We start from the raw sequence: 15,210 nt of genomic DNA, 5'->3' as shown, positions 1-15,210 counted from the left end.
GCAACAAAATTGGACTGGAAAAACGATTGTTTGAGTAGCAAATTTCGCTAGTTTCGACAAATTAATACGGACCATATTTTAATTTAAAACATAGCCAAGAGTCGTATCTCTGAAATACAGAATTTAGATAAGCGCCAACGATATTTGGAAATTTCGAAAATTTTACAAGAGCCTGACACAAAATGCATTAGACAGTTGCCCGTAGGGTGTTTGGGTGGGTCAGTGGTGTGCCTGTCAGTGTGTGTGTGTGTGCCATGTAGAAGCATCCACTTCCTGCAAGCATAAAATTTGGCTGCGTTTTTGTGCATGTTGATTTATGTATAAATTGATGTTGCTCTTTGTTTGTATGTTGATTCAACAATATTGCAAAAAGCGCATTTGCTGTGGCATACTTTTTGCCATCGTTGCCAGTTGCCAGTTGCCAGTTGGCAGTTGCCGGTTGCCTGGAACTCTTGTAATCCTTGCCAGCAAAAAACATTCATAATTTTAATTAAGTTATAGAAGCTGCACACACACACACACAGTCATACATACACGTAGAGCAGTCTTTGCACGCCATGATCAATGATTGCATTTGCTGGACTCTGTTTTGTTTTGTTTTCGACTCGAAGCTCACTCTCATTTTTATTTTGTTCTGCTTCTGTTCCTAAATTACACTGGAAATTTATCCTGGAGCCTTATTAGTTATTTACGCAGCAGGCGCATCCAATTGTTACTGTAACTCTGTGTGCGTGTGTGCAAGCGTGTGTGTGTGTAAATGTGTTTATGCAAACGCCCTGGCAACATTTGTGCAGCTGTGGCCGTTGTTGCCTTTATTGTTGTTGCTGCCAGTTGATGCGCCCCGCCACCCGTTGCAGATTTATTGCCCGCAGTAGTTTTTAGTGCTTTGCCTTTGTTTCGCTTTATTTTGCAGTGTGTTTTTGCAATTGTTAAGAGTTTACGGCGTTTTTGCTGCGGCTGCACCATTTCGCACACTGTTTGCACCAGGAACGCCGTCCCACAAGTATTTTTGTTGCATATTTATTTGGTTGGCGCGTTGCGAGTGGCAGCCAAAACATTTTTGTGTGGCAGTTTGCGATTTTGTCGTTGTGATTTTACTCCTTTGCTCTTGTTCTCTTTTTTTCTGCATTCTCCTTTTTTTACTGCAGTTGCAGCTTAATTAAACGTGAAATATTGAATTTCCAGATGGTTGCGTGTATGGAATTGCGACTACGAATAAATATCGGATGAGATGCAGTAAATCAACGTAAATATTAGAAGACCCCCAGTTTAATATGTACAAATATATACATATACATATACATAAATGACAAGTCGAAATGGCCAAACGAGAAACCTGACTAAGAAACATTTTTTAATTAAAATTCAGCCCAACTTCATTCAGCTCGGAAAACTTCCTTTTTGTGCAAAATATATATGTGGATATAACTCAAGTCTCGTTATGTTACTGTGTTGACTCTTAGTCATTGATAACAAACCAAACAATTTTAATAACATTACTTTGTTGCTTCAAATATGAAAAATAAAATCGAAACACAATGCGCCAGGATTCAATTCCAAGAAAAGCCAGTCAAGTTTGGCCTCTAGCTGTTCTTTTTAAAAACTGGTTGCGTGCAGGATGGTAGGTGATATACATATGTCAAAGCGGTTGAAGAAGAAGTCATTTCCATATGCTCTACCCTAGCAGCATTACGCCTTACTGTTAAGCAACTTCATTAAGTCCCTTTTGATAGTTTATCTCATATATGAAACCATCTGAATGATATTGTAACTCGTCACAGACTGCTAGCTATGACATATGATAGTCAACTCCAAAAAGTCAACTCAAACCTTTTTTGTCCATATACATCTCCGGCTTATCGGAAAAGATGCGAGCTACGCATCACTATGGGATTCCAATCTTGGGTAGTGCCAGCCATTCCAACTGTAACATTATAATAATATTTCAAAATAGAGCGCTTAAAATGATTTCCAACGCACATCTAATGCACTCAGACATGGAAAAGTCTCTTGAGTTCATCAGGGGATTTCCCGGCTAACCCAAGCCAACATGGAACGACCAGATAGAAAGTCCAACTCCATTTCAATCCGCTTGTTAACTGCACCGTCAAGCAGATTTCACTCGCTGGATCTTCAAATCGTTGCGAGCCCCCGTTGAGCCCCCTATCTGCTCCAAACTCGTATCCTTTAGTCATAAAATACATATGCAACACCATGCATAAAAATATACATAAATATTATAAATAAAAATTCAGAATAAAAACTCATTAGCTGAGACTTCAAGTACTTGATATCCTACAAGTGATTGCATAGTACCTTAAATCATAACCGGCAGCTAAATACTTTGAATACAACTCTGATTCTGTTGCTAATTTTTAATCCAATTAGTAGGATTAATCAACGCTTATTTGTTTAATTAAACCGCATATTGAAATTCAAAGTACGAATGTGTTCGCATTTCAATCCACACGGCTTGAAGCACTTGAGCGCAGTCTACTGTTTTTTGGCAACTCACAATTGCACTAATTGGGCAAATTATTTCAGCTATTTAGGGAAGCTCGAGCTATTCTAGCCAACATCTTGTGTGGAACACTCACACAAAGACACAACATTCCGACATTGCCGAATTACGCTAATGATAAATAAATTATGCGATGCCAGCAACACACAAACGAATCATCCCCATGCCCACACCCATTCGTGCCCTGCCCCAGCTCGCTCCACAGCAGATAGAACAAACCACAAACAGAAAATAAATAAACTCGTTGGCAATGCCGAAAGATAAGTATGCGCCCCGTGGCCCCTGCACACATTAAGGCACTTGGATGAGGTCCTGGGCAGCGGGCGTGCAGCGAGGGCGTGGGCATTACTGAAAGCAAACGCACACGCGTTAATAAACAAAATCTGTTGCTAATGTACAAAATAAGTTAATTATGGAAAAGCGAAATGCGAAAATGCTGCGCTGATGGTGACAACTTTTGCAGCTTTTGAAATTCGAGCTGCCATTTTGACTTCAGATGTATGCGCGAGGCGATATGCTTGCGTGCGTATGTGTGTGTGTTCCAGCATAGCTGTTATTGCACTGGCACTGGCATTAATGTGCTTGCGATGCGCTTTGCTTGTTTGTGCACGATAATTGTATTTTATGGCAACAAACAACAGACAAACATGAGACGCACAAACAAACAAAAATAAACCCAGCTACGTATCCAAAGCACAATTCATTGTTGAGGTCAACTCGGCAAACGGACGAGAGCCGCAACAGCAAACATATATTACAAATTGCATTAATAATAAACAAATACAGACACAGACTGATAGACCACATCACGCCACCTGCCCAGCTGCTGACCTGCCTATCAGCCCACCTGCACAGCCATTTCAACTCACAGCTTTGAACAATTTTCACGAGCTGTGAATCATTTTTGGGCAAAAATCGCGTGAGCATATTTATCATATTTATCAACGCACCCGACACACAATTTGAAATTGATGCGACAAAAATGTTTATGTGCACAAACCGTGAAATTTGCATATTTTATTTGTAATTTGTTAGCCGCTTGTCAATATTATTTTGCAATTAAAATTTAATTATATTTTCCTCAAGCGCGTCATTTTATTATTTGTATTTACTGATTGCTTTCCCCCCTCGCCTTGGCGACCAGCTCGCCGCCCACCTGTGCCCCGGTTGCAGCAAATATATTTCGCAAATATGCAATGCGGCCGACAATGTCAGTCAGAGCTCGACTAAGCCGAATGGTATATCAAATTATGGTTGATTGTCCATGTGGATTAAAAAAATATAAATCGCTTAGCATGCGGTTTGTGCATGCATTTGAATGGCATCAATTTCGCATACAAATGCCATTTCTAGAATTTCCAGTGGTAAATGAAATTATTTTCTTTTTATATTTGCAATATGTCATCGATATTGAATTAATGTCTGAAACTAGCTCTTGCGGAAGAGTTGCACAAATTAAATTCAGCTTTGAATTCACTCAATTCTTAGCGATACAAATGTATTTAGCAGTCACAACAACAAACCCTACGAACCATTAACTCCGAGCATTGGTTGCTTTATTCTGTTAACTCTGGAACTAGATTTCTTCTCGGCTTTTGGGGTGAGCAATCTAATGTTTTCTAAATTTAAATATGCCATGCTCTCATGAGTGCCTAACCCTTATCCCTGACCACAAGCCACCAGCAATTCGCCAGATATTGGATACCAGAAAATACGTTTAGAAAACAATGACCGTCAATAATCCTATTGAAATGTGCTGCACCGCTGTAGCCCTGCTTAAATCCTTAAGCGATTGACTGTTCATTAACGACCACGTAGTGCTTGCAGTAGGACGAATAGAGATTTGTAATGCTGCAATGCCAATGGCGTTGGCGCTGCCACGTTGAGTGGTAAATGAGCAGTTTCTAGGTTGGCGACACCATTAAAAACTTTTTACAAGCATTAAGCATCAACATGACGACGACGCCGACGCCAACGATTGGCATTGAGCAGCACTTTGATGGGGCTCTGATTTCGACTTCTATTTCGATTGCGTTGCGTTTACGGAATGTCATCGACAGTCAGTTGGCTGCAGTCTATTCCCAGTCTATATATATCTATCAGTCGCTCAGCCGCTTGGTCGGTTTGTCTGATTGCCTGCCAAGCCATGGCAAGCACATCGGCGCCTGTCACCATGGCATTGTCACCTCCTCCACTAGGCAGCAGAAGAGTCGCCCCCTTCGCCCGACTGCCTGACTGGCTGTCAATCCTTTTAATGGTTTGCCGCTTTTAATGTCACCCGCTCTCAAGTGGATTTCGAATACTTCGTCAATCGTGTGGCCCATTGGCCGTTATCAAGTGGCCACGCTCCTTCTCCGTGCTGTTGTTGTTGTCGTTGTTGTTTTATTTGTATTTTATTATAGCAAAAGTGTTTGTTTCAAATGTCATTTGCTGCGTCTCAGCCACTTCACTTCACTATTAAAGTGGTTTTTATAGCTATATTCAAGAGTGTCACACTCTTTAATTTTATCCAATCTCTCTGTTTCTCTGTCTGTCTCTCTGTCTGTCTGTCCGGTAGCTGTTGAGCTGTTGTCATTTAACTGAGAAGCTTTATAAGTTTCTTAGATTGCTATGGCTGCTTATGGCTGGCAAATGGATGCAATTATCTTAACCCTATGAGTTGTCCATGCAACTTGAGCAATTTGAAAACAGAAAACAATTTATGCTGAATGAATGCGACTTCTCTCTTGCTCACAGCCATCACAACGATTTGTATTTCTAGATTGCCACAAGTTCTACCACACAATAAAAATAAAAATAAAATATCATTTAAATAAACAGACTTCAGCCAGTTTAGTTTGTAATCGATAAGAGATTGTAAAGAGATTTTAGTTAAATATTTACTCTCATTCAAAATGGTCATTCTGGGTATAATATTATATATATTATATATTATATATATTATTATTTTCCTATATTTGTATACATATATATAATATATATATATATATATATAAAAGCCTATTCTTAGCTGAATTTTATTTTTCATTCTCAACTCTGGCAGGAAAATCTATAAATATTTATCTATAAGAAGTAACAGTAGATTAAACAATGTGTCAACTTACCCATGGTCGAGAGAGTGAGGATCAAGACAATTGCATGCCAGATCAAACCGTTTCTAGCCTGGGCGGTCCATCCGCTCTGACGTCGCTTTCGCGACTGTCTAATTCCGTGTCCTATGATTGCGTCTGCGGGCCGCTCTGTCATTTTGCGTGCAGTGGCTGACAGGCCGTTGGGCATTTGGCGCAGCAACATGATCGGGGTCGGGCAGTATCTTTCACTCGCAGACAGGCAACATTTGCGGCTCATTCAATAAACACTTCAACTTCACACGCTGCGCCGCTTGTCGGCCGGGGCACAGAGACTGTTTACAGTTAGCGATTGGGGAATATGCGAATTATTAATGCGCGCTGTGGGAACAAATCGCTTTGAATGTTCGGCGGGTACGCTCATCAGCCACAGCGGCTGCCGCCACTCGAGTTGTTGGCCCCTAATAAGCGGCCAGAAAATTTCAAAATTTGTGTTTGACTCTCGATCCGAGCGTCGTTGGGCTGCACTGAAATTCGCTTTTGATTTGCACTTTTCGGATTTTCACATTTTTTGTTGCTCGTTCGCTTTCAGTTTACAACTTAATTTCCGGCTTTTAATTGTTTTTCGTTTGTTTGGGCGGCGTCCATTTGGCCACAGTCCTTCACTTTACACTGATTATAATCCACGGAATTGAATTTAATGCGGCAACAATATTTGCTCTCGTGTTGGCTTTCAGCTAATTGTTGGTGTGCATCCAGCTGTTGTTGCCGGAAGTGCGCTGCAAGTGCAAGAATAAACACTGTTGTTTAGCTATTGTTGTTGATATTGTGATAGGCATAAAACCAATTTGATGGCCAGCGAGCGAGAACAAATGCGACGGGTGCACACGCAATTTGCCGGTCTGAAGCGTGCCTAGGACAAGTTGACAAACGACTGAAAGCTGTTTGTTGTCGCCTCTGCTCCGAGCGCACAGCTCCGAAACACACCCCGAAATAATGGTGTGACGTAGGCGGGCAGAGCGATTCCAAAAAAAGAACTGGAAATGTTGCCAGACATAGCAACAATGCTGCTGAGCATTGTTGCTAGGCATGTTGCTAAGCAACCCGACGACAGCGGCTGAGGCTGTGGCTCGAGCAGCAGACAGGAAACAGCGCTAAGCAAACATGACAAGCGATCATAAATATAATGTTGCAACATCAAAAACAAAAAAACCAAGCTAACAAATAATGAACGAGATTCGCTTGAATTTGCGCAATGCCAACAACAGCCGTAACATGCGTCTCTTTAAGCACCAGCAAATTTTTTGTTTTTGTTTATAATAATGAGACTGTGCACAAGTGGCTGCACGGCACTTGAGCCCCAGCTGCTGCAAGGATAAGTGTGCGACGCCTTTCAGGCTCATACACATACCGCCTTCCATTCTGCGCATCAAGCGCAATTTTAGCTGCCACTCAATGTGGATGCTGGCATAAGCAACACACTGCTGTTGCACACTCTATGGCAGTTTGTTTATTTAAGTTTCAATTACTCAGCTGCCCTCAGATTGACATGCATTCAAGCCAGAAATTTGCAGCCTTTGTTTCCCTTCGCTCAATGCATGCCTTTGTGCTTGCCTCACATCAGAAAACATAATTGCCGCCGCACAAGTGCCTTTAATGTGCTGTGGTTGTGGTGCGGGCGCTGCTGGAGGTAGCACATCATTAATAAAATGCCACTTTAGTGCACCGCTGCTCGTGCCAATGCTACTGCTTCTCAAGTGCACTGACTTCAATTGGGAGAAAACATTCTGCCAAGCATTCATAACGCTCATTGGCTACCAGCGCTCAGCTGCTACAACCACCGTCTTGGTGGCCATGTCCAATAGCCATCTTTATGTAGCCCACACACTGCACCCGTTGTGGCAATGAATGTGGCCAATGGCAATGGCAGGGGCACTGCCACTGGCACTGGCACTGGCGCTGACTCTAGCAGCTTATCGACTGCTGCAGTTGCTTCGCTCGGCCTTTATGGTCGCCTGCACACCTTAATACACGGTATAAACAGATAAAAACCAAAATATAAATAACCTTATACATATTTATATATATGTATAACCCATACACACACAGATGTGGACCGTATATGTACCATATATGGCAGAACATGCCCATGCACTTAGCTATTTTATTGGGCAACACGGAACCCCTTGACAAGAGCAACACGTGCGATTTGAGAATTTTATAAAAGTGTTTATTAGCCCGCTCAACTGTCGTTGGTCGTTGTGTTCGCTGCTGTTGTTATTATGTTATTATTTAGCCAGGAGGCAGCCATAAGAAGACGCCAGCCAGGGGGAGTTGCTCCCTGTTCCGTGAGCACGTCATGCCGCTGACATTGACGACGCCGCTGTGAACGACAAATTTTAGTGCTTCAATGAAAATTGAAACACATAAAAATGCGTGAAAACACACAATTAAATGGAGGGAGTGGCATATGCCTGTCTCTCGCAGGCACCGAGCCACCCGTGGCTCCCCTCTTCGCATATATAATGTGTCGTCTGTTGGGATCTTTAATTACAACTTTGTTATGTGTTTCCGCTCTCAAGGCCAAATTGTATAAGGCCACTGTATGTTTAATGTGTATTTACTTCTTTTTATAATTTTCAACAAAGGTTAATTTTGAAAGGTTATTATTTGAAAACAATTGAAGCTTCATTGGAATCGCATCGGAAACTAATCGAATTTAATGAAATCTTAAAACCAAGCATCAAACTTTTACTATTTACATATTATATATATTTCTTATTTTGAAGTGTTGACACTGCATCTAAAATTAGCTCAAGTTTTCGAGTATTTAAATTCATGTTAAAAATGAGAAGAATAAGTTTTTCGGGTGCATTTCAGTAGGGATATTTTTAGAGAATCTCAGGGACAACACATTTTCTTTTAATTAAAAGCAATTGTGGAAATGAATAAATATAAGATAAGAAATATACATAATATGATAGGGTGTTATTAGTATTGGATTTGCATTTTTACCTATTGACTCCTGTGCTATGCTGTGCATTATGATAAGAACTAATTTTAGCCTAATTTATTGCCAACAAGAGAGCAAAATATATATGTGAAACCCATCAATGACACTAATATCTAATACAGTATAATATATAATCCAACTGCACATATGAAGGTGTCAATTATTATGATTGAAGTCTTGACAAAAAGAACACTGACACATTCAGCCGAGTATCAAGTCTCTTGCTCAGTGGCATTATGACTGGACCACTTATATATCCAAGGCAGTTAATTATCAGAAAGCTGAATGCAATTCTGATTGCATTACTTTAAGCCTTTTATCAAATAAATGGCATAGAAATTTGATATTTTCTTGATTGCATTTATTTGAAAAACTACTCACATGGCCAGAACCATCAATTAGAAACGCACAACAAGGACGTCAGTTGCGCAGATTGTTGCTTCATTAAAATACTGAATCGGGGACACATATGCCAGCACCTTAATTCTTTGTTGTGTCACACAATCGGTAGCTGGGAGCATGCAATGACAACGCCCCACAGAGAGCCACGTCGTCTGCTATTGAATAAACATCGCCCATTGTCATACCCTGAGATGCAAATTGTCTTTGACATGGGCAAGTACAAGATAATATTTCTCTCCTGCATGCACACAAGCACACGTACACATACGCATCGCCACCCTTCAAGGCTGTTGCTGACAATTTCCGGTAACAAGTCGGTCGATCGGTCGGTCGGTCGGTCGGCTTGCCAGTTTGTCTAGTTGCCTGTCAATTGTGTCTCTCTCTAGCTGTATCAAAACTTCAGCTCTTTGTGACAATGTATGAGGCTTGGTTTGGCCTACTCCAAAGGCAATTACACCTTGTTTTCGTTCGACTGAGGTATTCAATCGATTTTACTTTACTCTGTACATACCAAGAAGAATTTATTACCAACACCTAAATGTATATATTTTCTAAGACAATATTTATTTATGGAAATCACATATTCGATGTAAACTAACAAATAGTAACAGCTAAGCCAGCTAGAACTTCTCTTAAAAAATATTAAAAACATTCGTCTCCATTGTGGATTCTTCGATGTCTTATAACATGTACATATTAACTAAAGATTTCTCCTTATTGTTGCTAGTTACAGCTGTCTATAGGCCAATATTTATGTATAGATATTGAAAACCTTAAAGTTATTTTGGCAGTAATCGAAAAACTAGAATAGCAATCAGTTTTTCTAATTACACCCACAGTAGGGTATTGCCTAGTCAACATGGGAGCTAGCATTGGTTGCCTGGATTCTTACGCTCGACTGCATTTCATCAAATTTACATTGTTGCTTTACCAAAATTGAAAAGTGTTTTTCAGTTCTTTCTGTTCGGTGTGTTTTGCTCGATTGTATTCTGCTTGGGCACTTTTTGAAATGCACATATTAATGAGACTGGCATCTTGTTTATTCATTGGAATTTGTCGCAAAATTTTGCCATTTCAGATGTTGGCCCACATGCCGTTGCCAAATACACCTAATCCTTGATAACAGATAATGAAACAAGGCCGCTACAGTTGCCCTTCCCCCAGCTGATCCATTGTTGCTCACAAAATACCAAAGCAATTCTTGCGATTCGCTCTAAACGCTCTGACATGAAGTCAAGTGTAAACTCAAATGGGTCTTTTGATTAGCGGCGAGCATTAATTATATGCACTAATTAATGTTCTAAGCCGCACAAGCGGCATGTATCGCAAATGATAAATCATGCGGCAAGCATAATGCAGCTTTGTGCGTGGCACACACATCCATACATCCACCTAGCCTTACATACACATATTCATATTCTATGAATCGGCAGCTGATGGAAGCATGCAACACAAGGCAAGCAGCCACCGATTGCCTGCAGCAAGTGGTGAAATGCACAAATGTTTGCCTTGTTTGCAGTCGCACGCAGATCGTATAACCAGTGTAAACAATTTAAAAAAATATATATTTTGTTGTGTTTGCAGTGCATGAAACTATTTATTTTCGCTTGTATATAGGTGACTGGAAAGCGTGAGCTAATAATTACATAAATATGTCCACAACTGCACACATATAATAATATGTACATTAATGTGTTGCTACTTTTTATTATGCGCAGTTGCTAAAAAATATAAAAAAATAACTTGTGCAATTTAAAATACATTTATCACATGTCGAAATGGAAAATACAAACTCTATTTAAATTGAATTGTGGCTTCAGAGGCAACTTTAAATAGAATTTTAGTCTGATTTATTATAAACCAAATAAAAATTTTATTATTACTTAAACAACGCAAATAGTTTCATGTAAAATGAAATTGAATTCTATTTTTTCTACTAGGCCAGGCCTACGCTTTTCTGCTTTCTTCCCTGTCTCGAATTGACGATAAATTCGAAAGAAGCGCCACAAAAACGACGCCAAAAAACATGGAAGCCATTCGCAGCGGAATGAAGCAAAAGGCAACCACTTCAAAAAAAGAAGAATCTTAGCGAAATCCAAACAAATTTTTTGAACGTCTGCGCTAGAGAAATGTGGCTCGTCTGCGTTCAATATTTACTTGGGACATTGGCCGTGGGTGGGTGGGCGTCGCAAATTTGCGTTCGAAACATAATAATCATTGACCTTTTTATGGCTCCGGTACGCGCTTTTTAATAAATTGTTTACTTCCTAGCCTTGTGGACCGACAGGCCGATGGCAAAATCAATGCCCCAATAAATTGCTGCAATAACCATTGAAAATATCGTCACAATTCGGACAGTTTTTGTGCTGCTTGCTTCTATTTCCTCCTCTGCCTCTTCTTCTTCGTCTTCTTGTGTTTTGGCAACGTCTGGCTTGTCGCTTGACAATTTTTAAGTGAGGGAGGGTCCAAAGGAGAGATACAATTCAATTTCAGTGTTGGCAATTTAATTTCTTTTGTTGTCAGCGGCATAATCATAAAGAAAGTTCTGGCACGCCCCCATACTGCTGGCAAAGGCGGCCGGCCCCAGCGTTTGGCCAAGTGCTTTACAGCTACGAATGCTGCTGGCATTTTGTTGACAGCAGGACAATGGCAAAGCACGCTGGGGTATCCGGCGCGTACAAAATTAAACAAACAATGACAAGACAAGAACCAAAGTGAACCTCGCTGCGTAGGAAAACAACAGCAGAGCCGACGAACAAAATACAACATGAAGCTGACCCCAAAAAGTGATTCATCAAAAGGCCGGGCCGAGCGGCTTGCGGCGCGAGATGGGGTGGCAAACGCGGGCGTGTCAGCAGCTGCGTTAGCGGAAGTGTAAGACACAGCAGGCGCTGCTGCAACAATGTGTATGCCACATAATAACAATAAGGGCCGCAACGTGTGTAGCTTCAAGTAATATAAGAGCAAATTTACCCAGTTGAGGCAAAAAAGCAACAACAATGCGTAAGACTGAAAGCGAGGCAAGGTCATCGCTTGTTGGCCAAAAATTCAGTACAAGCAAAGAAGTGTCGTCATCCCGCCTTGCTGGCTTACCTAACCCTTTGCCTGGTAGCCAAGCATATCAACTTCTTCTCAGCACGTCCTAGTTCTCATTCAATTCAGGCAAACAATGCAGCCAACCAGCCAGTCAGTCAGCCTATCAGTTGGTATGCACTCACAGCAGACTGCACAAAACTGAACTTGATTTTTGGCCACAGGCTTGCACTTGCTGGCCCGAAATTGGAATCACCATAGAACTAAAGCCCTGAATCTGCTCACACAAAGTGAATGCTGAAAATGTATCGTTGTTTGTCTTGCTTCCAGCAAAGGGTTTGGCAGGCGCCTGAAACAATTGTTGTCGTTTGTTACACTCCTATACCCAGATGCTTGACCCAATAAGCAATGAACTACGGCCGTCTGCAAATTGCAGCTTGCGGTCGAGTCTGAGGTGGAAGAGAAGCAAATGGAGAAAAAGCGTAAAGCAAGCCACTTCATGCTCAACAAAACAGCAATCAGGCGGCATCACGCCGAGGCGAAGCCGAACAATCAGTGGTCCAAAGAAACTAAGAGGTGAGCCGTTCTTACGAGGAATATGAACTTTCTAGTCGACTAACAGATGTCCTTCACTTTTCCACTACAATTCTCGCTATAAGGCAACGATTAGTAGCATTGATTAATTAATTAATCTTATGATTTATGAAGATCAAATTCCTTAAGTTCGCAAACTGAAATATGAAAATACAATCATTTGTAAATCAAATAGAAGAACAATTAGCTATAGCTGAACTTGTTATACTCAGCTTTCAAATATCATTGCACAAAGGGCAGGTAGCTCTCTTTGCTACAAATATCTTTAAAAAAGTCTGAGTCTTTTTAACCAATTTCACACTGCTTGTTAAGTAAAAAAAAATGCACAAAACCGAATGAAAATTAAGCTGCCTCTCAAAGAGTTTCCTTTCGAGCACTTTGTAAATATAACTCAGAATATTTGTGGAGCTTATAAATTATTTAAAAGTAATATAACTGTAAAACTTATGCAAATAGTCGCACACCTTTTTTTCTATGGTTACAACTTTGTTTACGGTTGTAAATTGGCCCCGTTTCTATAAGTAGCTCACAATGTTGCGCACTTTGATGCAACTTATTCAGACCAACTCCCATTGCAGTGTAAATTGTAAATTTGCGCTTGCAACGCGCTTTAAAGCTTTATTATTGCGTTTTCACTATTAATATCCTACAGAATTATTATTTTTCAAGAGGAAGTAGAAGGAGAAGAAGACTGCAGAAAGCTCCCAACTCTGACCCTTTTCGTGTCATGCTGCATTTTCAGAATCTTTGTCTAGTTTTTGTAATGATCGAGATCGATACATTGATATATCTTACAATTTTATTTTGTTGCTTAATATTTTCTTTCTTTGTATAGAGACTTAAGACTTAACCTAAGGTAGCTATACAAAAAGTAGTAGGTTTTCTAAGCATTGCCACTGACAGCGAAAAATCTCAAAAATCATCTGACTTTGCCGTTGCAAAGCTTTCGGTGGCCTAATCATGCAGTTACCTTAGTTAAGAAGAGCTATGAATGGCCTGATTGATCAGTTACTTTACTTACAAAAGCTGTACATAAAATGATCTAATATATTAATATAATTTTATATACTAATTTTACTGAATTATTTAATTTACTGAAATATTTAATTATTTATATATATATATATATATATATATATATATATATATATATATATATATATATATATATATATATATATATATATTTATATAAATAATGTTCTCTCTCTCTCTCCGTAAAACTAGTTCAATACCCATACCACACCGTTTAATATAATTCCAATTGATTAATTGATTACAGTGAAGCTTTTTGGAAATATTAAAAAATACAATATTATTCAGGTAAATTAGCTTTTGGAGTTGTAGACTCAAACACCCTTAAACCATGTTTTCACGACGTGCCTAATGATCAGAAAGCCGCACATCACATACCTATGTAGACATACGAAGCCCCGCACTACAATGGCTCCATTAGCATCGCCGACGTTGTCAAATCCCAGAACCCGAAGCAAAGCAGAAAGCCAAAAGCTTCCTTTGGGCGGATGTTATGTTTCCTGGAAATTGTCGGAAATGGCGTTTTGAAAATGAAAAATCTTGGTGGCTGCGATGCGAACTCGCGTCGTGTTGACAATGCCTCCATTTACGTTATTATGCTGATGGCAGCCAGATGGCATGTCAAGCCCAGCTGTTGTTTGTATAATTTTTAGCTCAGGTAGCATGGCGGCAAAAACAAGAGTAACACGAACAACAACAAGATCTAGAAAAGAAATAATCAACTGCTAAAGCAAAATCAGAGAAGTCTTTAAGCCAAGCAGTAGTTGTGACTCTGATGCGTAAGCGGCTTTAAGAGAGGCCTAATGCAATCACTGTCAATGGCAATGCCAATGCATTTGAAGTTAAGTTAAAGGGCCAAAACACTTACTTAATGGAAATTACTTGAGAGTCGTACTCGACAAGCCACTCGTACACGGCCAACGGATAGGCACGACCAAGAGCTGAGCAATCACGTGCCAAGGGGAAGCTTCACAAACCGACCAGATGTAAGAAGCCGGGAGGAAGGCAATGGAGCCACTTCAGTGTGTCATGTCCGCTCGATTTTTGCTAAAATCATTTAACGGCAATGTGCCAGAAATGTGAGACACTCTCCAATGCACACATACACACAAACAGAAAGAGAGACAAGCTGAGTGTATGTGAGAGAGAGAGAGAGAGGGAGGGAGAGAGAGAGAGAGCAACACATGCGAAATTCTGTCAATTGATTGAGTCGGCGCCGGGACACAGAACTGTTTAAATTTTTACTTGCTCGTTTCAGCAGCAATGTCGCAAGGCACGTAATATGTACGTGTGACTCTTGGTGCATGTAAGTATGTATTAATATATATATACATGTGCATGAGTGTGTATGTGTGCCTATGTGTTTGGCAATTTAAAAATTGTTGTGTTCAATCAGAATCGTTCTACGAACGCCCAAGCAAACATGGGCAGCATCAGGGACACCGACAGCAAAATCAAATCATCATCATCGTCGTCATCATCATCATCATTATCATCGTCAGCGGCAATGCCAGCTCGTCTTGGAGTGCTTGAATACAGCTCTC

At 40.3% G+C, this 15,210-nt stretch overlaps 1 protein-coding gene across 1 annotated transcript in view; it reads right to left on the bottom strand.

Annotated features, from left to right (window-relative positions):
- The window catches only part of LOC111601443, a 40,601-nt gene that overhangs the window by 15,289 nt on the left and 10,102 nt on the right, over positions 1 to 15,210 (bottom strand). The window contains exon 2 of the mRNA XM_030222792.1: positions 5,626 to 6,368. Within this exon, the coding sequence (XP_030078652.1) occupies positions 5,626 to 5,869 (244 nt within the window). The 5' untranslated portion in view covers positions 5,870 to 6,368. The remainder of the gene's footprint in view (positions 1 to 5,625; positions 6,369 to 15,210) is intronic.

This window comes from Drosophila hydei, unplaced genomic scaffold (assembly GCF_003285905.1).
Source record: "Drosophila hydei strain 15085-1641.00,03,60 unplaced genomic scaffold, DhydRS2 tig00000063-arrow-pilon, whole genome shotgun sequence".
Taxonomy (NCBI): domain Eukaryota; kingdom Metazoa; phylum Arthropoda; class Insecta; order Diptera; family Drosophilidae; genus Drosophila; species Drosophila hydei.
This window is presented reverse-complemented; position numbering and strand designations above follow the sequence as displayed.